Source organism: Heptranchias perlo, chromosome 38, assembly GCF_035084215.1.
Source record: "Heptranchias perlo isolate sHepPer1 chromosome 38, sHepPer1.hap1, whole genome shotgun sequence".
NCBI classification, from domain to species: domain Eukaryota; kingdom Metazoa; phylum Chordata; class Chondrichthyes; order Hexanchiformes; family Hexanchidae; genus Heptranchias; species Heptranchias perlo.
In genome coordinates this window covers 7,564,724-7,590,650 of record NC_090362.1, presented here as the reverse complement: position 1 = coordinate 7,590,650, position 25,927 = coordinate 7,564,724, and the positions used below count along the sequence as shown (strand labels likewise).

The window sequence follows — 25,927 nt, the reverse complement described above, 5'->3', positions numbered from 1 at the left end:
CCCTTGACATCAAGGCAGCATTTGACCAAGTGTGGCACCAAGGAGCCCTAATAAAATTGAAGTCAATGGGAATCAGGGGGAAAACTCTCTCGTGGCTGGAGTCATACCTAGCACAAAGGAAGATGGTAGTGGTTGTTGGAGGCCAATCATCTCAGCCCCAGGACATTGCTGCAGCAGTTCCTCAGGGTAGTGTCCTAGGCCCAACCGTCTTCAGCTGCTTCATCAATGACCTTCCCTCCATCATAAGGTCAGAAATGGGGATGTTCGCTGATGATTGCACAGTGTTCAGTTCCATTCGCAACCCCTCAAATAACGAAGCAGTCCGTGCCTGCGTGCAGCAAGACCTGGACAACATCCAGGCTTGGGCTGATAAGTGGCAAGTAACATTTCGCGCCAGACAATGATTATCTCCAACAAGAGAGTGTCTAACCACCTCCCCTTGACATTCATCGGCATTACCATCGCCAAATCCCCCACCATCAACATCCTGGGGGTCACCATTGACCAGAAACTTAACCGGACCAGCCATATAAATACTGTGGCTACAAGAGCAGGTCAGAGGCTGGATATTCTGTGGCGAGTGACTCACCTCCTGACTCCCCAAAGGCTTTCCACCATCTACAAGGCACAAGTCAGGAGTGTGATGGAATACTCTCCACTTGCTTGGATGAGTGCAGCTCCAACAACACTCAAGAAGCTCGACACCATCCAGGACAAAGCAGCCCGCTTGATTGGCACCCCATCCACCACCCTAAACATTCACTCCCTTCACCACCGGCGCACAGTGGCTGCAGTGTGTACCATCCACAGGATGCACTGCAGCAACTCGCCAAGGCTTCTTCGACAGCACCTCCCAAACCTGTGACCTCTACCACCTAGAAGAACAAGAGCAGCAGGCACATGGGAACAACACCACCTGCACGTTCCCCTCCAAGTCACACACCATCCCAACTTGGAAATATATCGCCGTTCCTTCATCGTCAAAATCCTGGAACTCCCTTCCTAACAGCACTGTGGGAGAACCTTCACCACACGGACTGCAGCGGTACAAGAAGGCGGCTCACCACCACCTTCTCAAGGGCAATTAGGGATGAGCAATAAATGCCGGCCTCACCAGCGACTCCCACATCCCATGAACAAATAAAAAAAATGCAGCTCTCATGCACCTCTTGGTGGCGAGTTGCAGAAGAAGAAAAAAATACATGCTCAACACACCACACACAGTGTGCAAATTTTTGTAACTGATCAGTTATTGAAAATGACAATTGCTCACTTACTTTTCATCTTAATGCTCAGATTTCTATTTAGCCTTTAATGTTCAAATTTCCTGCTTGCATTATACAACATTATTGCCTAGAAATTGTTATGCTGAATCTTTGAATCGGGGAAAAACCACAGAATGCTTCTTTATTCACAATAAAACTACTGCAATTAATTATGTATTTTGAACAAAAATGCTGCTGCAGTCTTCAAAAGGTTCAAACACCCTGAACAGAAAACACACCCAAACACCCCGTCCTCCCTCAGTGTTTTCTTACCCGAGGAAAGGAAACACAAGCTGGACCAGCTCCGCACGGGAGATCACCTCCTGGTTAAAAATGACAAGGCAGCGTAGGAAGTTCTCGTATGCCTCTGCACTTCGCAGAGCTTTTCGAACCTAGAACCAGACAAATAAAGAATATTTTATTGTGCTTTTCTTTCCTTCAATCCATAACGCGGTGATAGTCATATTTAAAGCAGAAGCCCGAAGAACTTGTTAGTACAGCAAGAGCGAGTGTGTCTCACCAATGCAGCAAATATGCTCCATTTACTCGGCTGGTGTTCACCTGCCCCAATACACATTAAAATCCCATTCAGCTAAGGGTCAAGTTTGCTCAATTATTTTTTTTCTCAGTAGAGACCTGTTTATTAAGTCTACCAGCATCCTTGGAAACTCCCAAATGCTTGAAGTGAGTTGATTTATTATGAAATATTGGAACAGTACAGTTCAAAAACTGTATAGTTCTTCATTTTCAATAGAAACACCTTGTGGGCCAATCAGAAAGTTCACCCAACACGTAAGAAAGCTAAAAGGGGTATTTTAAACCCAAAGTAATCCTACCACCGCCCCCCTCACCCCATAAACCCTTTCTTTTTAAAGTGGTTCCTACCCAAAAGGAAACCTTTTTGTGCAGGCATTAAGTCCTGTAAACCAGAAAAGACCTGGCAGGATGATTTATCCAGCATGTTGGTCACTGGTTGACTGCTGTTCATACGAGGATCGGTATCATTCCCATCCCTTGTTGCAGATCCGGTGTTAAATACAGGTCAGCACTACCTGAGGGTGTTTCAGACCTGCACATACCAATAATTCTCCTTCACAAGTAGAAGAAATATCAATCGATCTTTTGGGGAAAGGAAAGAAAATAAAAAGGGTACTTTTAAAAATACTTCACAACTTTATTTGAGGACTGTTTCCTTTTAAAAGTTGCCCATAATCAAACAGTCCCTAGGCCATAAGCTTCTTCAGAGAATACAGCTTGGTTTTAATACATTAGAGGCTTGAAAAGTTTGTGTTTATAGCAGTGAGGAAAGACTTAGAAAAAGAGGCTTCAATCAATCTCCTTTAATGCACTGATTTGGAGTCAAGCTCACTCACCTTATCAAAGAATAAGGTTTCTGTCCCAGCTCCATGCTTACTGACTTCAGCCAGGGACTGGTCTTTCAATCCCATCATCTTTGGTTTCTTCTATAAAAAAGGATAAGAGAAGAGAAAAAGGTGAGATTACTGACGACACTTGCTTAATGCAGATGATCTTTCTGAACAATTGCAGAGTCAAGACATGAGCATACACCCGAGAAACAGTGGACTGTACTTACATCACTGTGATAGTTTACCATGCAAACTCCAGCAACTTAATGATCACATTACATATTCCTTCACCTCCACAACAGGCCCTGACCAAATGAGCAAGGAGGCAGCCTGTTCAAGTTAACGCTCCCTTTTATTCTCTCTCTAAACAGTTCACCCAAAATCAGGAGCTCACCATATAAGGAACTGCGGTCACAAGCCCACCTTTTACTGTACCTAGCCAGCAGGTTCCCAAATGGTATTACATGTTTTTATTACCTTCATAAGTAGAACTAGTGAATTTTGCTGCTCTCCCAGGATTACTATATTGAATATACCAATTTAATATCTTAGGAACTGCTACTAAAACACAAGTATTACATCTACAACCTGAGCTCCCAGTTTCTTTATCAGCGAAAACCATAAATCAAGGGATTTCAAAAAGGCTCCAAAAGGTAACTCAGCTGGACAGCCATTTATATCTATAGCATAAATTAAGTCTGTCATACTTTGGAGCATAAAAGAAATAATAGGCACTAATTTCATGCAGGTGTCTTCTGACTGGGAACCAGGAATTTACAAGCATCTGCCAATCTACAAACTTCCCTTACCAACAGCAATTAACCTTTAACTGACCTGATATTATACCTATTTACAGCGATCAGATTTTATGGTCCTAAATTACTGCCCCAGAGCCATATCTGACCCGCTAGCAATGCCAACCCAGGCCACGATGGCCAGGCAACTCAGTTCTATTTGTGGTTTTATTTCTTACTTGTTGGCTTGTCCTATTTGTATTTCCTGGGCCTGGAAGTTTGGATAGGGCTGTTCTTAGTGCTATTGCCTCATTAGTGGATAGATCCTAAACCAAAGCATCAAAACCTATTAGCACTGGCAGCTTGAGATATATTAATAAATTAATAAGAACATTTAATTAGCGTTATGTATGGCCTGCAAGACTCCATGGGATGCATCTATGTAACCCACAAAGACAAACAAATCTTGAATACGCTTCCTTTAAAACGGACAGGATAAGTTAAACACGGCACCACCTTAACAGCAGAATAATATGTTGTGCATTACATAGTATAATGCTCCTATCATTAGAACAGGACATCATCTGATTTACCATAAGCAATATCACAGGAGAGCTATTAAGCCGCACAGAATCAATCTGACATATCACAAGCATATTTAGCAAACATTGTATGCAGTTCTCTTTAGAAATTATGCAAAAGCATCTCAAGGCAGTTCATCATTACTACACCAAACCTTTCACCACATCAACTCCTTCGATCACACTCCTGTGAAGTCCTATGGTACATTCCTCTCCATTAAAGGTGTTATATGAATGCATGTTGTTGTTACTGGACTGTTGCAAATTCTGCACTGGAGTGTGAAAGAACTATGTGCACAGTAGCAAGGAGCTTGTCCACAGAACTGCCTTACTCAAGAGTGCATGCTCCTGATACCGCCTAACCACACAACAGTTATCCTATAATTACTTTGACAGGTGGAGTGGCTCCTGTGCCCGAGTGACGACGGATCTGACAGCCGTTCTGATTGGTTCTTTGTTTGTTGTTGTTGAGCTGAGGCTTCTTCACTGTGCCGCCATGATCATTCCTCACTGAGTCAGCTTTCTCTGCTGTCGTCTTACTCAGCAGCTGGAGAGCAGAAAACACATTTCATTCAGCTCTGTTATAAGCTCAAAGTACTGCACTTCAGAAAAATTAAGACAGCTGAAGGTGTCCATCTAGATTACCATGTTTAGCAAATAGTACATGTTCTATTTTGTAGCAAGTAACAGCTTTAAGTGCTCAGAGGCCGTCTCCAAGTTCCATTTACCAGGACAAAACAGCCAAAATGGGTACGGTAGCATAATGGTTATGTTTCTGCTCTAGTAATCCAGAGGCCTGGACTAATAATCCGGAGTCATGAGTTCAAATCCCACCATGGCAGCTGGCGAATTTAAATTCAATTACTTAAATAAAATCTGGAATTAAAAAAATTGTATCAGTAATGGTGGCCATGAAACTACCAGACTGCCGTAAAAACCCATCTGATTCACTAATGCCCTGTAGGGAAGGAAACCTGCCGTCCTTACCTGGTCTGGCCTACATGTGACTCCAGACCCACAACAATGTGGTTGATTCTTAATCGCCCTCTGAAATGGCCTAGCAAGCCACTCAGTTGTAAAATCTCGCTACAAAAAAGTCATAATATGCAGAAAACCGGACGGACCACCCGCATCAGGCCACTAGGCACTGGACACGACAAAGGCAAACCAAGCCCAGTTGACCCTGCAAAGTCCTCCCCACGAACATCTGGGGACTTGTGCCAAAATTGGGAGAGCTGTCCCACAGACTAGTCAAGCAACAGCCTGACATAGCCATACTCACAGAATCAAACCTTTCAGCCAACGTCCCAGACTCTTCGATTACCATCCCTGAGTATGTCCTGTCCCACCTACAGGACAGACCCATCAGAGGTGGCGGTACAGTGATATACAGTTCGGAGGGAGTGGCCCTGGGAGTCCTCAACATTGACTCCGGATTCCATGAAATCTCATGGCATCAGGTCAAACATAGGCAAGGAAATCTCCTGTTGATTACCACCTACCACCCTCCCTCAGCTGATGAATCAGTCCTCCTCCATGTTGAGCACCAATTGGAGGAAGCACTAAGGGTAGCAAGGGCACAGAATGTACCCTGGGTGGGGAACTTCAAAGTCCAAGACCAAGAGTGGCTCGGTAGCACCAATACTCACCGAGCTGGCCGAGTCCTGAAGGACATAGTTGCCAGACTGGGCCTGCGGAAGGCGGTGAGCGAACCAACATGAGGGAAAAACATACTTGACCTCGTCCTCACCAATCTACCTGTTGCAGATGCATCTATCCATGACAGTATTGGTAGGAGTGACCACCGCACAGTCCTTGCGGAGGCGAAATCCCGCCTTCACACTTAGGACACCATCCAACCTGTTGTGTGGCACTACCACCGTGCAAAATGATATAGATTCAGAACAGATCTAGCAGCTCAAAACTGGGCATCCATGAGGCGCTGTGGGCCATCAGCAGCCGCAGAATTGTATTCCAGCACAATCTATAACCTCATGGCCCGGCATACTCCTCACTCTACCATTACCAACAAGCCAGGGGATCAACCCTGGTTCAATGAGGAGTGTAGAAGAGCATGCCAAGAGCAGTACTAGGTGTACCTAAAAATGAGGTGCCAACCTGGTGAAGCTACAAGACAGGACTACATGCATGCTAAACAGTGGAAGCAACATGCTATAGACAGAGCTAAGCGATTCCACAACCAACGGATCAGTCCTGCAACGTCCATTCGTGAATGGTGGTGGACAATTAAACAACTAACAGGAGGAGGAGGCTCTGTGAACATCCCCATCCTCAATGATGGCAGAGTCCAGCACGTGAGTGCAAAAGACAAGGCTGATGCGTTTGCAACCATCTTCAGCCAGAAGTGCCAAGTGGATGATCCATCTCGGCCTCCTCCCAATATCCCCACCATCACAGAAGCCAGTCTTCAGCCAATTCGATTCACTCCACGTGATATCAAGAAACAGCTGACTGCACTGGATACAACAAACGTGATGGGCCCCGACAACATCCCGGCTGTAGTGCTGAAGACTTGTGCTTCAAACTTGTGCTCCAGAACTAGCCGCGCCTCTAGCCAAACTGTTTCAGTACAGCTACAACACTGGCATCTACCCGACAATGTGGAAAATTGCCCAGGTATGTCCTGTCCACAAAAAGCAGGACAAATCCAATCCGGCCAATTAACGCCCCATCAGTCTACTCTCATTCATCAGCAAAGTGATGGAAGGCGTCGTCGACAGTGCTATCAAGCGGCACTTACTCACCAATAACCCGCTCACCGATGCTCAGTTTGGGTTCCACCAGGACCACTCGCCTCCAGACCTCATTACAGCCTTGGTGAGAGTGACTGCCCTTGGCATCAAGGCAACATTTAAGGAGCCCTAGTAAAATTGAAGTCAATGGAAATCAGGGGGAAAACTTTCCAGTGGCTGGAGTCATACCTAGCACAAAGGAAGATGGTAATGGTTGTTGGAGGCCAATCATCTCAGCCCCAGGACATTGCTGCAGGAGTTCCTCAGGGCAGTGTCCTAGGCCCAACCATCTTCAGCTGCTTCATCAATGATCTTCCCTCCATCATAAGGTCAGAAATGGGGATGTTCGCTGATGATTGCAGTGTTCAGTTCCATTCGCAACCCCTCAGATAATGAAGCAGTCCGTGCCCGCATGCAGCAAGACCAGGACAACATCCAGGCTTGGGCTGATAAGTGGCAAGTAACATTCGCACCAGACAAGTGCCAAGCAATGACCATCTCCAACAGGAGAGAGTCTAACCACCTCCCCCAGACATTCAACGGCATCACCATCAACCTCCTGCGGGGTCACCATTGATCAGAAACTTAACTGGACCAGCCATATAAATACTGTGGCTACAAGAGCAGGTCACAGGCTGGGTATTCTGCGGTGAGTGACTCATCTCCTGACTCCCAAAAAAAGCCTTTCCACTATCTACAAGGCACAAGTCAGGAGTGTGATGGAATACTCTCCACTTGCCTGGATGAGTGCAGCTCCAACTACACTCAAGAAGCTCGACACCATCCAAGAAAAAGCAGCCCGCTTGATTGGCACCCCATCCACCACCCTAAACATTCACTCCCTTCACCATCGGCGCACCGAGGCTGCAGTGTGTACCATCCACAGGATGCACTGCAGCAATTCGCCAAGGCTTCTTCGACAGCACCTCCCAAGCCCGCGACCTCTATCACCTAGAAGGACAAGGGCAGCAGGCACATGGGAACAACACTACCTGCATGTTCCCCTCCAAGTCACACACCATCCCGACTTGGAAATATATCGCCGTTCCTTCATCGTCGCTGGGTCAAAATCCTAGAACTCCCTTCCTAACAGTACTGTGGGAGAACCTTCACCACATAGACTGCAGCGGTTCAAGAAGGCGGCTCACCACCACCTTCTCAAGGGCAACTAGGGGTGGGCAATAAATGCTGGCCTTGCCAGTGACGCCCACATCCCATGAACGAATAAAAAAAAAGCACCATCAACTTTCACAGAATTGTAACCACAAGAACTAGGATTGCTAGAAGCTACGCCTCACTCAAGTGGACTGGGAGGAGGGATGGAATTGGAGAAGGAGAGGTAACCAAATATAGAGCAATAAAAAAAAATCAAAAATAATCGTTGCTGGTTCATTGAAGTTCTTCTTTTACTGAGAAAGATCTATATTTCTTCCGCAGCTTCACAAAGTATCTTCATTCAGGTGTTCCATGGTTTTAGCCAAAACATCTATTTATAAACTAACTTCTAATAATGTTACGAGCTCCAATTAACAACTCTCAATGACTTTGAAAGCATAGATAGATGAACAAAAATTGTTTGCAATTTTACAGTCTAACCATTGTATGTTTGGACACTTTAAGCTCAAATTCAAGTGGGTGAAAAAAACACAGCAAAACACTAACAGATAAAGTGTACCCATTCCAGGACAGTCGTTACTGGACAATACTTACAACAGAGCTGTTGGCATCAGGCAGGAACTGTCCAAATTCTGAGAGAAGGTCCTCCTGGTTTTTAAAGAGCCTCGCTACCTGGGCATATACCTCCTGCTCGGTCAGTGCTGGTGTGTAGTTCCCACCGGCTTCTTTTGCATTCCGCTGCTCCTTCTGTAACAGCAAAATCATTTCAGAGCATCTTGTAAAAGTCCCTGATCAACAAGGGATGAAGGAGGGAGCTCTGTGAATGTATACAGACTTATATTCATGGGAGGGGTAGGAAGAATTACCTTAATTTGCAGTGCCCAGTCGGCAACAAACCAGAACACATCTCCTCCCTCCCATCTTTCCAGGCAAGAGATGTATTCCAGTGCCTCATGGAAGACCTAATAACACACCCGAGCGGCTCCATTAATACATTTAGAAGTGAAAGGCTGTTCTGGAGAAGCTGCCCTCCTGCCACCCATATAACACAGGGGAAAGTGAGTGCACCGCCATTCTTTTTCCACTCCTCCACAATATGAAATATCTACAACACAGGCATTCAGTTATGAGCACAAACAAAACAGTAGTAACCCATGTACAGTGCAACATATCGTTAATCCACAATATATTGGGGATATTAAATTTGAGACTGCTTTAAAATCCAGCAACAAGCACACGTTACAAAATAATCATTTATGTGCAACATTATCCTGTTTACTTTCACTCATCATGGGGAAGATAATATAAACGGAATCCATTCCCTTTTCTCATATTACTGACACTCAGAACACCGCTATTACACGTCTGAACTGTAATGCACGCCCAGTTCTCAAGGTGGGTAACTCTTTCAGAAAGAAAGAAAAAGAAAAGTGGGAGAGAGAGAAATAAAGAGAAAACTTCTTCTATAACTGTTAACATGAGGAGCAGGGGAGAAACAGATCTCGAAATGCTGTGAGTTTTTCTACCTGGTAGGTGTGCAGGATCTCCAGAAAGGCCTTGTAGATATCAGGCTGTCCCTGGAAACGGTTTTTGATCTTGTTGACATAGTTAATGGCATGGTTGAACTCCACAGGTTGGTTGTTCTGCATGGGTGGTGTAGCAGCATGAGCACTGGTGACCGGAGTGTGGGGTTGCACTGGAGGTGACCGAGGGGAGGCGTATGGAGCCAGCGATGCGTTTGGCTGGCTGGTTGGAGTATGCGTCTGTGACTGTAGTGGCTGCAATAAAAAAAATTTTTTACTAAAATCCCAAGAACTATTCTGCAAAACTGGTGATTCAACTCATTGCCACAGATGGGAGGAGGGGGCTACAGTATCAATTGACTGTAGTTCTTGGCTATCTCTGGAGTACAATCATTTACTGATTCCTACTTATTAAAATGCACGTTATCACCCGTAGACAATTGTCACAGTTTATCTGTCATCTTGATTAGGTCATTGGATAACCTTGGTTTTTGGTGCAGCTGGCCTTTACTTAAGCCTGTGAATCATAGTATCATAGTAGGTACAGCACAGGAAGCTATTCGGCCATCGTGCCTGTGCCTGTGCCGGCTCTTTGAAAGAGCTATCCATTTAGTCCCATTCCCCTGCTCTTTCCCCATAGTGCTGTAAATTTTTTACCTTCAAGTATTTATCCAATTCCCTTTTGAAAGTTACTATCGAATCTGCTTCCACCACCCTTTCAGGCAGTGCATTCCAGATCATTACAACTCGCTGCGTAAAAAAATGTTTCCTCACGTCGCCTCTGGCTCTTTTGCCGATCACCTTAAACCCTCTGGTTACCGACCCTTCTGCCACTGGAAACAGTTTCTCCTTATTTACTCTGTTAAAACCATTCATGATTTTGAACACCTCTATCAAATCTCCCCTTAACCTTCTCTGTTCTAAGAAGAACAATCCCAGCTTCTCCAATCTCTCCATATAACTGAAGTAACCTCATCCCTGGCACCATTCTAGTAAATCTCTCTAAGGCCTTGACATTCTTCCTAAAGTGTGGTGCCCAGAATTGAACACAATACTCCAGCTGAAGCCTAACCACTGTTTTATAAAGGTTTAGCACAACTTCCTTGATTTTGTACTCTATGCCTCTATAAATAAAGCCCAGGATCCCATATGCTTTTTTTTTTTAAAAACAGCCTTCTCAACTTGTCCTGCCACCCCCAAAGATTTGTGTATGTGCACTCCCAGGTCTCTCTGTTCCTGCACCCCCTTTAAAATTGTACCATTTAGTTTATATTGCCTCTCCTCATTCTTATTACTTGAAATCAATAAATGTTCACTATTAGTAACTATGTGATTATTCAGCAATGTGGAGAGTACTGACAGGTCAAATAGGATGGAGTAAACTCTTATTAGAACACACAAGCACCATACCTGCCTCTTTGTATATCAGACATGGGAGGAACTGTGGATTGTTTCCCCACAACATAGCTCCATCTGATCAGCTCCTTACAATGATCAGTGAAAGCACTGATCTGTAGTCCGATGCCTTATCTGTGTTACGGAAGATATGATTCATCTTCTCAGTTTTTTTTTACTGCTGATTTTCTGTGTAGTGTGCATGCTAATAAAATTTCAACATGCATTCTTCTTGCTAAAAACTCAGAAGGCAGATATTTTACACTGGTGCAGTTTCTGTAGTCACATAACTATTTGAAATTTCAAACCCTACTAATGATGTGGACTTGAAGTTGATATGGGCACAAGAGCATTCCAACTTGTACAACAATTTGGGAAGTGTGTTTGCGTAAGGAGAACCCTACTGCTGCAACTTTATATACCCAGCGCACTTTCCAAATTCTCCTGTACAAGTAAAACACACAAGGAGACCCTGTTATTGTATGTATCCTGTATACTTTGCAAATGCCCCAGTTCGTCTCTTAGGAAGAGCTCTGCTAATGATACATAACCGAAAGTTAGCACCATCAAACCAATTAGAACAGTGAGCATTATCCTAAAAACAGTTTCAATTATGGGTATTACTCCCAGAAAGCAATAAAAATAAGAAGAGAAATGAAGGCTTGCAAAGTTTGTTCCAACTACTTTACTACTTTTTAATTTATTTTATTGAGTTACACATCCAATTAAAAACAGGTTTTAATACAGGCACTGCACAGCTATTTTATAAAAAGACAAAAAGGCATATAATAGATCAAATCAGCCAAACACGAGTTATCGCTGTGGCTCAGCATGCAACATGCCGTAAGATTGCTGGCGTTAATGCACGAGCACTGCTTTTTTTATATAAAGTCTATTAACTGGCCAAATAATATTTAGCAAAAGAAAATGTTTGATGAGGGGAGTTGTTCATCACATCAGCAGGCTACTGTGCAATCCCTGTTTTGTTTTACTCACGAGCTTCTACAGTCTTTGATAGTGCACACCGGCAGATAACATACTTCACAGTCCTCACAGCAAGCTATAACAATGAACCTCCCGGCACTCATCCATTCCCAGGATCTCAAGACCAAGGAAGCAGTTATCATACCTTTTTAAAGCCAAGCTTGGTCTCAAGTAATCATTACTTCTTGATCACCTAATTTTCCATTCTACGCTATGGACACTTTATCTGGATTTCTTCATTTTAAAAAGGTTAAGCTGTTAGAAGCTGAAAATTCCTTTTACCCCTCCCACACCTTTGGCAGTCAGGATAAAGAAGGGAAATTCAACTATTAATATACCCCTGAAGGCACGTTTCCAATTGGTACAGCCAATGTTTACTGCTGTTAGTTTTGAAGGTTTTGCTGATATTTGACGGTTGACCCAATAAAGTTTAGCTACTGAAGTTACTTCTAATCATGCCGATGTTCAAAAGAAACTTAAGAGTCTAATAAAACAAAAGCATTTTTAAGGGGAAAAATGTTTCCTCTCAATTATTCGTCAGCGGAGTTAGTTCGCAGATGATCTAAGCTCAATGTCACATTCTAAATGACCACTAGGAAGTGTGCAAGAGCTTCCCTAAGCAAGATCCTCTCTTTCCAAGCTGCCATGCCTGAGAGAAAGGCACTTGTTTAATTTGGTGTCAATTTTGGAGTGAATTAATTAACAATCTGATGCTCACAGAAAGACCATATCGGCAAATAAATTCAACTAATGCAAGCACCCTGACAGAATATCTTATCAGCAGAGTCAGCGCCTGCTGTGCAAGCAGTGTCTTGAGGTATACTAACAAGGTGTCACCAGTAATAATTCTGTCATGCTTCGCCAGGGTTCAATCCCTAATGTTGGTTATTACATGCTTTCTTTTCTAGGTTCAGCAATTTCAAGACATGGACCCTGCAATATCGCATGGCGCCAAACCAAACCTGACAAATGACATTTCGGTAAACACACACATTTGTTCAGCTTTCTGAAACAGCACAAGGTTGAGGTGGTGCTCACAACTCAAAAGTTTATCCTTCCAGTTAAAGAATGGCAATTGAGGAAGAAAGCAAGGAGAATAAATGTGTAACGATACAGAGAGGTGGCATGGTGATACACCAATGAACTATGTGGTTGCATCCAAGTTTACACCATGGGGAACGGGGTAGGAGCTCCTGTACTGCAAGTAAAGCCTGATATCCAGTAAAAGTGAATCAGGTTATGCAAGTCTGAGAACACCTGGAGACCTGTCGGATTATTTTACCCGTGCTCACCTTGGCGATTTTGGCAGGAGGCGGTTGAGGTGCTGGCTGTGCCGGGGCAGGTGCAGCATGCTGCTGGGGTTGCTGCTGGTGCTGTTGCTGGGGCTGCGGCTGGGCGGCGTGCTGAGGAGTGATCTGATGAACTTGCCCGGGCGTCGTCACGTTCACCATATCGTTAGTCTGTACCTCAATTTTGTAGCCTGGAGGCAGGAAAGTGTTGAAGCCCATGATGAGGTCAGGGTGCCCCTTGAAGAGCTGAGAAACACGGCTGATCACACCGGGGGTATCAATGCTGCAACGTTTCAAAAAGAGGGCATTAAAATTCAAAACACTCAGGAACTCTGCAGCTTCAGCCTATCTAAACCAACCCGTTACATTTACCAACCACTCATCTTCACTAAGCCTGCAGCATTTTCACTAATGTTGATCATTAAAATGGTCTCTACCATTCCTGCAAACTCTATGCAACTGGCCTCCCAACCCTACTTTAATTGGTCAGGTACTCTCATTAGTGTTTGTCGGACTTTGCTGTGCACAAATTGGCTATGACGTTTAGACAGCACAGGAGGCGGCCATTCGGCCCATCATGCCTATGCCAGCTCTTTGAAAGAGCTATCCACTTAGTCCCATTCCCCCACTCTTACAGAATCATGGAATGCCTATGTAACAACTGTGACTACACATCAAAATTAATTAATTGGCTGTTAAATGCTTTTGGACACACTGAAGATGTGAAAGGTGCTAACTAAATACAAATTCTTTCTTTACACATATGAAGTCTACAACTGGACATCCAATGAATGAATACTTCAGTGAAGTAAATAGAAATAGAAAATACAAAACCGTTTTCTGCTTACACCCATTGTATCCACGGCTGTTAATGGATTAACTGTGAGTGAAGACTTCTGTAAATGCTGCAGTTTCATCAGTTTTACAATCTACTAATCAAAAGTAACACTTTGCATTTTAGAAAATTTCCCAATAGTTAAAATTCCTGCTTTAACTGACATATAGGTCACGCTTTTTTTAAAAAAGCAAAAAAAAACAGTATCAGTTGAAATTAGTAACGCAGCCTGAATGCAGGGTCAGCCTAAATGCCCATCACTATGGTACGGGGAGATAAAAAATCTCCCTCCATCCTAGCCGCACCCCCCTCTCCGCCCCACCACCGCCTTACCTCTGAGACTTGAACTCCTTCATGATGTCCAGAAAGTCATTGTAAACCTGGGGCTGGTTTCCAAATTGTAACTTCACCTGGTCAAGATATGACAAAGCGTCTTCCACCTGCCAAAAGAGTGAGCAAAAAGATACATCAGTTTGATAGTGCTGCAAAAACATTTTTTAAGATATCAACTTCAAACTAAAGAGTGAAAAGGACAATAGTTGATAATAGCAGCTAAGAGCAATCTATTCAAAACCACTGTGAAAAAGGAACATTCATGCAGTGCATTATAACAAGATACAGTATACGGCATTATTCCTAATGTCAAATGTGCACTCTACATTAGCAACAGCACTAGGGCTGTTATGCAACACAGCATTGTAGAAAAACACCATCACATGGCAAGTGATGCAACACCACTAGAAAGCAACTTTGCCATGGCAACACAACCAGCACTGTTAAGCAACACTATCGATGGATAGCAACACGAGAGTACCAAAAAGCAATATCAGCACCATTACTGCAACACAACAACACCATAATACATCACTGTGACAGTTACCATTAAGTAGTATCAGCACCAGAAATGCAACATAACAATATCATAAAGGTATACCACAGCGTCATAAAGAAATACTGGTGTCAGCACCTGATACTATAGATAGGGTATATAATAGATTATGCTACAATGGATAACCTTGTATCGATGGAGAAGTGCAACAGATACCATCTTATGCAATGTCTGATGACATTTTCACAGGGTTACTTTCAAAGTTGTCTGCTGTACCAAGTTTCCCAGTTTCACACTGCTATCACACTCCTCTAATCAAACTTGTAGAAAGAAGAGAGCAAAAGAAAGAGAGTGCAAAAGAAAGCGTGCAAAAGAGTGTGAATAAAGAGAGCGCAAAAGAGCACAGCAGCGTGAGAGAGAAAGAGCCAAAGAGGAAGAGAAAGAAGAGAGAAAAAAGAGAATAAAAAGAGAGAAAAAAGAAAACCTGCATTTATACAGCATCTTATTGCATCCTCAGGACACCCCAATGCACTTTACAATCAATGGATTACTTTTGAAGTAGTCATTTTTGTTATGTAAGTTAAAATGAAACTGAAAAGGAACCACATAAACTGCATGGGTACAGAGAGCTTTTGTGTCAACTTAAAACCTATGAAAACAATGTGGGGAGGAAAAAAACCTCAGAAATAAACAGATTTTGCAACACGCACACACCAGAAAGACTGACTGCCACTAAACGGACCAAATCATCACACACAATACAAGATGGAAAGGTAAGGTGGATCCCTCCATTTATTTAATTAATATTTCTTTGTTTACATCAACTTTTATTTAGAATTTTACCTCACCATTGTAAAAACAGAGTGCCATAAGTCCTGGTACAATATAACATTAACATATCATGGACATAACCACAGAACTCAAGAGTCTTATGAAGATGTAGAGATATTATAAAAATTGAAAACCTTATATTGAGGGTGTAATATTGTTGAGGTGGTGTAACAATACCTATTATTCTATGAAAGAACATGCACCATGCAATGACATAAAACCCAACAGTTCTACAGTTTACTGGTTCAACAACGACAGTTGGTCAACCATCATGACAGCAAATAGAGTCATAGAATGGATACAGCACGGAAGGAGGCCATTCGGCCCGTTGAGACCATGCTGCTTTTCTGCAAGAGCAATCTGGCTTTTTTTAAAAATTCGTTCATGGGATGTGGGTGTCGCTGGCAAAGCCAACATTTATTGCCCATCCCTAATTGCCCTTGAGAAGGTGGTGGTGAGCCACCTTCTTGAACCGCTGCAGTCCATGTGGTGAAGGTTCTCCCACAGTGCTGTTAGGTAGGGAGTTCCAGGATTTTGACCCAGTGACGATGAAGGAACGGCGATATATTTCCAAGTCAGGATGGTGTGTGACTTGGCGGGGAACGTACAGGTGGCGTTTTTCACATGCGCCTGCTGCCCTTGCTGGTAGAGGTCGCGGATTTGGGAGGTGCTGTCGAAGAAGCCTTGTCGAGTTGCTGCAGTGCATCCCGTAGATATTACATACTGCAGCCACAGTGCGCTGTCGGAGGAGGGAGTGAATGTTTAAGGTGGTGGATGGGGTGCCAATCAAGCAGGCTGCTTTGTCCTGGATGGTGTCAAGCTTCTTGAGTGTTGTTGGAGCTGCACTCATCCAAGCAAGTGGAGAGTATTCCATCACACTCCTGACTTGTGCCTTGTAGATGGTGGAAAGGTTTTGGGGAGTCAGGAGATGAGTCACTCGCCGTAGAATACCCAGCCTCTAACCTGCTCTTTTAGCCACAGTATTTATGTGGCTGGTCAATGGTGACCCCCAGGATGTTGATGGTAGGGGATTCGGCGATGGTAATGCCGTTGAATGTCAAGGGGACAACTCTCTCTTGTTGGAGATGGTCATTGCCTGGCACTTGTCTGGCGCGAATGTTACTTGCCATTTATCAGCCCAAGCCTGGATGTTGTCCAGGTCTTGCTGCATGCGGGCACGGACTGCTTCATTATCTGAGGGGATGCGAATGGAACTGAACACTGTGCAATCATCGGCAAACATCCCCACTTCTGACCTTATGATGAAGGGGAGGTCATTGATGAAGCAGCTGAAGGTGATTGGGCCTAGGACAATGCCCTGAGGAACTCCTGCAACGATGTCCTGGGGCTAAGATAATTGGCCTCCAACAACCACTACCATCTTTCTTTGTGCTCGGTATGACTCCAGCCACTGGGGAGCTTTCCCCCTGATTACCATTGACTTCAATTTTACTCAGGCTCCTTGATGCCACACTCGGTCAAATGCTGCCTTGATGTCAAGGGCAGTCACTCTCACCTCACCTCTGGAATTCAGATAGTCCCACTTCCCCTGCCCTATCCCTGTAGCCCTGCAAATTTTTTCCCTTCAAATACTTATCTAATTCACCTTCGAAAGCCACGATTGAATCTGCCTCCACCACCCCCTCAGGCAGTGCATTCCAGATCATAACCACTCGCTATGTAAGAAATTTTCTCCTCATGTCGCCTTTGGTTCTTTTGCCAATGACCTTAAATCTATGCCCTATGGTTCTTGACCCTTCCGCTAATGGGAAGAGTTTCTCTCTATCTAATCTGTCTAGACCCTTCATGATTTGAATATCTCTATCAAATCTCCTTTCAACCTTTTCTGCTCTAAGGAGAACAGCCCCAGCTTCTCCAACCTATCCACGTAACTGAAGTCCTTCATCCCTGGAATCATTCTAATAAATCTCTTCTGCAGCCCCTCTAAGGCCTTCACATTGTCCTAAAGTGCGGTGCCCAGAACTGGACAAATTACTCCAGTTTGGCCGAACCAGTGTTTTATAAAGGTTCATAATAACTTCCTTGCTTATGTACTCTCTGCCTCTATTTATAAAGCCCAGGATCCCGTATGCTTTCTTAACCGCTTTCTCAACCTATCCTGTGCACATATACCCCCAGATCTCTCTGTTCCTGCACCCTTTTTAGAATTGTACTCTTTAGTTTTTATTGCCTCTCCTCGTTCTTCCTATCGAAATGTATCATTTCACACTTTTCTGTGTTAAATTTCATCTGCCATGTGTCTGCCCATTCCACCAGCCTGATATGTCCTCTTGAAGTCTATCACTATCCTCCTCATTGTTCACTACACTTCCAAGTTTCGTGTCATCTGCAAATTTGGAAATTGTGCCCTGTACACCCAAGTCCAAATCATTAATATATATCAAAAAAAGCAGTGGTCCTAGTACCGATCCATAGAGAACACCACTGTATACCTCCCTCCAATCTGAAAAACAACCGTTCACCACTACTCTGTTTTCTACGACTTAGCCAATTTCATATCCATGCTGCCACTGCCCCTTTTATTCCATGGGCTTCAACTTTGATGACAAGCCTATTATGTGGCACTTTATCAAACGTCTTTTGAAAGTCCATATACACCACATCAACCGCATTGCCCTCATCAACTCTCTCTGTTACCTCATCAAAAAACTAAATCAAGTTGGTTCAACACGATTTGCTTTTAACAAATCCATGCTGGCTTTCCTTAATTAATCCACACTTGTCCAAGTGACTGTTAATTCTGTCCCGGATTAACATTTCTAAAAGTTTCCCCACCACCGAGGTTAAACTGACTGGCCTGTAGTTGCTCAGTTTATCCTTATATCCTTTTTTGAACAAGGGTGTAACATTTGCAATTCTCCAGTCCTCTGGCACCACCCCTGTATCTAAGGATGTTTGAAAGATTAATGGCCAGTACCTCTGCAATTTCCACCCTTACTTCCCTCAGCAACCTAGGATGCAACCGGACTGAGTGACTTATCTACTTTAAGTACAGCCAGCCTTTCTAGTACCTCCTCCAATGGCAGAATGAAAAATTGCCAAAAGTAGAATAAATCTGCACCTCCAAACTCTATCACCACATTATTACATGGTTTAGAGTTTCAGATGATGTTAGTAAACTGCTTCCACTTCACTCCAGTTTATGATGTCATGTGAACCCTTTGGTAGAATCTTATTGCACTGAAAGAGGCCATTCAGCCCACTGTGCCCACTCACTGAAAGAGCTATCAATTTCAACCCATTTTCTGCCCTTCCCCAATACCCTTTTACACTTTTTTTGCAAATATTTATTTACTTCTCGTTTAAAACAATTCTGCTTCCAACACCGTCTCTGGTAGAGAATTTCATGTTCTAGCAACCCTCTCCGTAAAATGAATTCTCCTAACCTCTTTCTTTGTTCTTTAAGTGATGATCTAAAATTTATGCCCTCCAGTTACCAACTCATTGTGTTACTGATATGTTACCTCCTTGTCATACATTTTTAACCATATTCCTCATATATATGACAGTCTTATTACGAAGGTGGATTAAAACTGTAATTTCTAACTCGAGCAGTCTTGCTGAACTGGATTAAAACCACACTGCCGTGTCTTTGACCTCACACCCTGTGATGTGCAGACATACATGATTCCCTTCACCTCAAGTATGTCCAAATGACAGATAAATGCAATAACGTTAGGCAGAGAAAAAAAAAATCAGTGGACGTGATTTTAAACAGGAGGGATACATCTACACCCGCAAATTACATAAGAAAAATGGAATTTATCTTACTTCAAATTTGGAGGGTATCAAATAATTTTTTTAAAAATTTGCCTTAAACTGTGAAATCAGATTTTAAAAATCACGGCCCTGTTATGGTGATGATAGCTCACCTTTAGCCTCTGGAACTGCTGCTGTCCTTGGACCGGTGTGGCTGGTGCTCCTGGAGGATGGGCATGGCTCTGGGGTACCACCTGCTGTCCATGAGGCTGAACTGAAGGGGTGTGATGATGGCCACTGTGTACAGCTGGAGTATGACTGTGACTGCCAGAGCTCTGAGGCATGGCTGAAACCTGCAGCAAAAAAGATGGTAACTGACGTACTGAATTCACAGGTTAATTACTAGCCCTTCATATTCATTGATTGAGAAAATGTCAAGCTGCCTCTGCTGCACTGAAAGGGGGAGTGAAAAACATTTGAGTGCCATGCTCTCCTTATAACCTCAGCCTCCTGATACCATCTTTTAGTTAATAATCATTGCACTGTTCATCTAGCAGACAAATTGAAGTGGGGACAGGAAAGAGAATCTTTCTCTATATTATTTCCTGTAACAATCAATTTCCCCCACCAGACTTTGCTGAAAACACCCGGATTGTTATAAAACAGAGCTCTTCCAACTCACTGTGAGCAACACCGCGGAGGTCTGTTAATATATTATGAAACTTCCTGTACACCACACTTCAGACATCACACACCATCTGATGCAAATTTCTGTGTCACAACTTAAAATAAAGCAAAGGCAGTTATTTGCAATGTATAGAATAACTCTCCGGGAACACAAGATACTGGAGGCACAAGTCTTCAGACTTTTAATTGGCCTTTCCAAAAAAACGAAGTCAGAGTGCTGATCTGCAAGCTGAATAGGGGTAACTGACCTTTCAATGAACTCACCCAGTGTTTACTTATCAATTAGACCTTGTTGGCTTAAATGAACATACACCAACACTTTAGAAGAATAATACATTGTGTTTTACATGTTGCTGATAAAACACAGCCTCTCACTTATTGTGAGCACTGCCACTGGATATTTGCTAGTCTTTGGTAGTTTTGTCAGTTTTCTTCTTTTATACTTCTCTGTTTTTGGGGGATGCTTAACTTTTATGCTTAATAAGATGAAGACTTCCAGCTATTTCACTATCACTATCAACCGCTGTTTCCCACATGAAAGAACCAGGAAGCCAATCTGGTCACAGACCAATATCGTGAGTCAGCTACTTGAAGATGATGGAGAGAAGCCCAGGATGACATGGTCAGATTTTTTCCAACCCCCAGGGTGAAGCGTCTGCCCTCTACTCAGCACTCTCCTTCCACCCTACCCCCCTGCCCCCCTAAAGTCAGGACGTCATCACGTTCCACTGACCGGCTACATTTTCTTCTGGGTTAAAATGTGGGGAGACACGATCCTTCCCCTGGGCAAGGCAAGCACGTTCAAAGTTTCAGTACCTGAATCCACCTCTAGGTGGGCTGTAGTGCCAGAGCACACATTTGTACTTCTGGTCACTTCTTACATGCATTCTACATTCCCTTTGTCTTGTACAACACAGACCTGGTAAGGTACAGGTTTATTCAAAGGGAACATTTCTTCTGATATGGATTCAACCTCCAGAAACTCAATTATAAAAGTTACTTTTTATAGTGGGTGTTAAAAGTGAAATTACTGCTTTGTGGGAACACTTCATAGGCAACACTACACTTTAAGAAGAATACACTTTAACTGCAAGTGAATTATGTTTAAAGTGCTAGGGACCTTTGGCAGGAGTCTTGTGTCATTTCACATAACAAGGAAAGGTAGTATTATAGAAACTTTAATTTAAAACTTCACATGGAGTGTACATGGCAAGGAGAGAGCCATGTTGCTCTTCCAATGTGCTGCACCAGATGCTTGCCTTAGCAGTTCCCCGGTTGCCATGCTACCCGGGTGGTGCCAAGCAGATGCAAACTGCTTCCCCACAATAAAGCGGAGGAAAATAGGAATTTCCATGTGACTCAGTTCTACCTGCACTCGCACACAATTATACTGGCATTGGCAGGAAGCTGGAAGCAAGTTGTTTGCCCAACCTGTCAGGCACACACACAATCGAAAATGGAAATCTGTAACCCTATGAGGGCCAATGTCTTATTTTGCCGACTAAAACAAGTTGGTAATTAAACACTTATCACAAATTTGCAGAAAATTGTTTTTGATGACTCCACACACTTAACAGGAGCACAGGAAACAATTCCAGATAGACACACACCTGACGCACACTTGAAAGTCTAATTCAAGGAGAGAATTCCAAAAAAGTCTCCATGCTGTTCCATTTTAAATATACCCAACCCACCACCAGGGCTTCTAGACAGCAACATACATAGGAAGTCCAGTCACTGCTCTACTGAAATGGGTTGCTACCACCATATGCCCTGCTCCATTAGTCACCAGGTTCAACATTAACAGTTGCCCAATTGTGTGAGGCAACATCAAGTTTGCAGAATATCAATCTGGTGTCAACATGTGTCAAATTGAGCAGGTTGAATGTTTATCCATGAACCTAATCTTTCCCCGAACTCTTATTTATACTACAAGACGTGGCGCTTACCCAAGCCTCTTCATTGCGAACGCAACGGCTCAATAAACCAGAACAGTTTCACTTACAGTAAAGAGGCTGAGTAAACCCCAGCTCCCTTAGCATAAATTTCACACACACGCATACATCAGGGATCAGGAGTGGGGTACTGATAGTTCAATAAAGCCTATATTGAGGAAGTATGTTTCCATAGACTGTCACCAGTGGTAAGAAGGCTGCCGCATAATTCTTGTTGAATGCTTTAAGCATGCATCTGCCTTTAGCCTACATTACAAAATTGCTGTGTCTACTACATTCTGCTATAAAAATCTAGACAAGGTAACTAAATGCAGCATGCTACTTGGTCGAATTAAAGTATCAAAAAAAGTTAATGCAGCCTTACAGTACACATCCTCTGAAGGCAGAAAACTAGATACACAAGCGCTGCTTTACTTGCCCCTGGCTTATTCCTCCATCCCTAGGCACGCTGCGGAACAGGTGGGTGAGGAAAAGCTTCATTCAATTACCGCCCCTGAAGTTCTGCTCATCAGATGCTCTCTCCACCCCTGGGACATTAACACTAAATGGATTTTTTGAGTCATTTCCTGTTTAGATCAATTTTCTGAATGAATGATTAAAATGGGCTGTGATACAAACTTTTACAATTACCTATTTTTATCCATACTTGACAGAAACCCTGATCAGAGTAAAACATTTCTTGGTAACCTAGTTTTATGTTTAAAAAGACTGAATGCAACATATCAGCCGAAGAATTATTCAATCTAATAACTGAGACACTCACATGAGGCAGCACAATACATGGTAAATCCCTTTTTTAGTGTGTGATTTGAATGCATCCTACCCATTCAAAGTAAAATGTTTTGGTGCACCATGCACTTGGCCAGCCTAATGATTGATCCTTTGAACACAGACACCAACTTCCGGCTGTGCTGCTGTTGACGTTGAATATTATGCAGTGAGTGCCAAGTGTCATTAGTGGGATGACAACAGTTAGGATGCCACTGAGATGTGATTATGGAGTGAAAGCACCTTCTGCCAACTCCAGATGCATGGCCTTTAGGAGCTAGCTGTAAAGGGAAAGCGGCACAGAGGAAACAGCACCCCCTGTCTCCAACTTGCTAACTTGAGGAATATTGCTCTTCAGTATGATTTTGACCAAGTATTCCAATTTAAGTTGTTCTTCAGTCTTCATTGTGCCATTGTTGCAGGTAGTAATTTTGAATGTAATGTTACTAAGACAGTCCACAAACACAGCTACTATCATTTGCACATGTCCTTTAATTAGCTGATTACTGAGGTGCCCTGGGAGTACCCAGGTGCTGTGCCGTGGTGTGGCAGAACACAGGACTGCGGCTGCAATTCGCTGCCTGTCGAATTGCTATTGCAGTCGAGAGGTGCAACATTTAGGAAACATGCGTTACTTTTTTTCAACTCACGGGCTCCTTTTAGGGACTAGTGAGAAAGCAGGAGTTGACATGTCTGGGCAAAGGCTAAGCAATGATATGTGGAAGGAAAATGCAAAGGGGAGGACATAACTGATGACTCACCACCTATTAATGCCAAGTATTCAATGATAATTCACAAAATGATAGTGTATGCAAAAGAGCACAATCTAAGCTACACACTGTAACGGACAGTTTGAAAAACCTCTGCCATGGGACAGTTCAAATCACAGATTTCTAACAGAGCACAACTATCGCTGCTTATACTATCAAGCCAATGAGAATGAAAATAAGAAAAGAAAATATGGTTTTTGTGTCTGCTTAATAAAAGCTGTCATTCAAAATGTTTAAAGTTAATGTGTGCCTGCTTCAATCAGATCCGCTGGCTCAATCTACAGCATACAGGCCAGATCAGTTAGACAGTCTCTTAAATGGAGAAAAACTTGAAGGGAAACTCCAAAGAACTCCCATTTAATATGCTAAACGATCTCCCCATTCGCTTCCAACACTAATTCACATGCATACTAAAATTAAGAGTCAAAAGCAGATTCCCTCGCACATTGACTGAGATCACCACAGACTGATGCAGAGAGATCATTAACAATGTTTTATCACCAGGCCATGGGGTAACTCTGCTTGCTGCATCACAACAGAAAATTTTAAAATTTCAGTTCAATGGAAGTTTTTTTTAAAAATAGATTTAATAACTTGGTGATTAAATGGTCTAGCAGGGTCCCAATTGTTAACAACCACCTTGGTGAAAGCAAATAAAAAAACTTAAACTCATAGCATGTTTGATTTTCAAATAAGTTGAATTTGTACCAAAGCAATCTAATAACAAAAGGAATACAGTCTCTCCAGAGTAAGGAATAGCTGCTCTCAGCAAGGAGAAAATATCTACTTTCAGACTGCTTTTTAAATTGTAGATAAAATTATATACTATTATTTAGTGTGGAGAATTGGACATTAAACAGTATTGTGCTTGGAGGGAACTTTTAATTTCAGTAAAACCAGAATATAAAATGAAAGCACGTTATTTCATAGTACCAGTAAACCATAGGAGACGTGTCCTGTGCTAAACTATACTTGGGTTGGGCCAGTATTGAACTGCCAACTAGACTTGCCTCCAGTGTCAATGGTTTACTGAAAGTCTGAAGAGTGGGTCACATTCCATTTCTAAAAACCACGTAAGGGACTCCAGCAAACAGATAATAAAGTACCTGATATCCTGGTGTGACCGAGTACTGAATGCCAGTAGTGGGCTGCATGTTCTCTGACACAGTCTCGTAGACAGGGGGTGCTGGGGCTAGCACTCGATGCTGGTGTGAAAACGTTTCAGCGCTGCTTGCAATCCGACGCTGCTGAGACGCATAAACCGTTTCCTGCTCATCCAGTCGGCGCTTCATTATGTGTTCATACTCGAGGGAGCCCTATAAACCTGGAGAGGAAGAGGGACCATTAAATTAGCTTATTCAATTCATTAAAATACTATACACCTTGAACTTATATAGCATCTTTAACATAGAGAAACATCCCGAGGCACTTCTCACAGGTGTAATCCGAATAAAATGGATGCCGAGACAAAGAACGAGATATTGAGAAGGGGTGGGTGGGAGGTGGGGGCAAAACCTTGATCAAAGAGGTGGGTTTTTAAGGAGGGTCTTAAAAACTAGAGAAAGTTATGGTATCATAGAAAGGGAAAGCAGCTGAAGTAACTAAACAGATGGTCTCAATCTTAGTGATAAAGAAATCCATGAGTTCCTCGCACTTGCTGTTGGAGGTGAGGGTGGAGGGAGCAGAGAGAAGGGCTTATGGAGAAAGTGGGGAAAATAAGCTGAGATTATCTTTGCTCTCTAGGATGGTCCTTGAGCAGTGGATGGTTTTGTCAGACAGTGAGGCCCAGCAGAGCTTGATGTGGTCCAGCCAGATCTGGTGATGGATGGATGGCTAAACCAGTGTGCACCAGATCCCTTCATGTCTGCACCCGTCGGATTTCTGGGAGCGAGGATGGGGCCCATATCAGGGAAATCGACCAGGGATGGAAGAGAATAAAGATTTTGCTGGAGGCAACAAGTGCATCAAATGTGGAGGTGAGGGAGTGGCCGAACAGACCAACAGCTGCAGAAGTACTGTGGCAAATGGAAGGTCAGCAAAAAGCAGATATGTTCATATTACTAGACAAAAGGTTTCAAAGTTCTTTCAACAATTTGCAAAATAAAAAAACCTCCTTTGACTCAGCCCTTGACAGCAATCTTAATTTATGAGGGGTTTGAATCAAGTAGTGCCATCTTTCACAAATACTAGAAACACAAGCTGCACAGCGAGTTAGAACTATGTCTTTTTAAAACCTCCTGATTAAGGGGGGTGGCGCTTAAAGGGGAATCTCCGTATACCCTCAATCTCTTTCTGCTGTTACCGGTTCATTTACATAACAGAAACTGCTCAATATAAATCATTCTATGAGAATTACTTTTCTGAGGGACGTGATACGAAGCTATATAAATGCAGGTTCTCTCGTTCTCTTTTAGTTGTGCTGTGGAGAGCTACCGTTTATACTCTTACATCAGGGAGCAGAAGAGAAACATTTATCTGTGAGTTCCCACTGGGTAACTCTCTGCAAGAATTTGATTACCTACCTG

General features: G+C 43.1%; 1 protein-coding gene across 3 annotated transcripts in view; it reads right to left on the bottom strand.

The window, feature by feature from the left end:
• The window catches only part of sin3aa (SIN3 transcription regulator family member Aa), a 111,216-nt gene that overhangs the window by 36,170 nt on the left and 49,119 nt on the right, over positions 1–25,927 (bottom strand). For all 3 annotated transcript variants that reach the window (XM_067973360.1, XM_067973359.1, XM_067973361.1), the window contains 9 exons: positions 24,509–24,726; positions 19,396–19,575; positions 14,176–14,282; positions 13,011–13,290; positions 9,343–9,594; positions 8,411–8,563; positions 4,336–4,494; positions 2,639–2,728; positions 1,539–1,657 (listed from right to left, as the gene is read on the bottom strand). In XM_067973360.1, coding sequence (XP_067829461.1) covers positions 1,539–1,657; positions 2,639–2,728; positions 4,336–4,494; positions 8,411–8,563; positions 9,343–9,594; positions 13,011–13,290; positions 14,176–14,282; positions 19,396–19,575; positions 24,509–24,694 — 1,526 coding nt within the window. In that variant the 5' untranslated portion in view covers positions 24,695–24,726. The remainder of the gene's footprint in view (positions 1–1,538; positions 1,658–2,638; positions 2,729–4,335; positions 4,495–8,410; positions 8,564–9,342; positions 9,595–13,010; positions 13,291–14,175; positions 14,283–19,395; positions 19,576–24,508; positions 24,727–25,927) is intronic.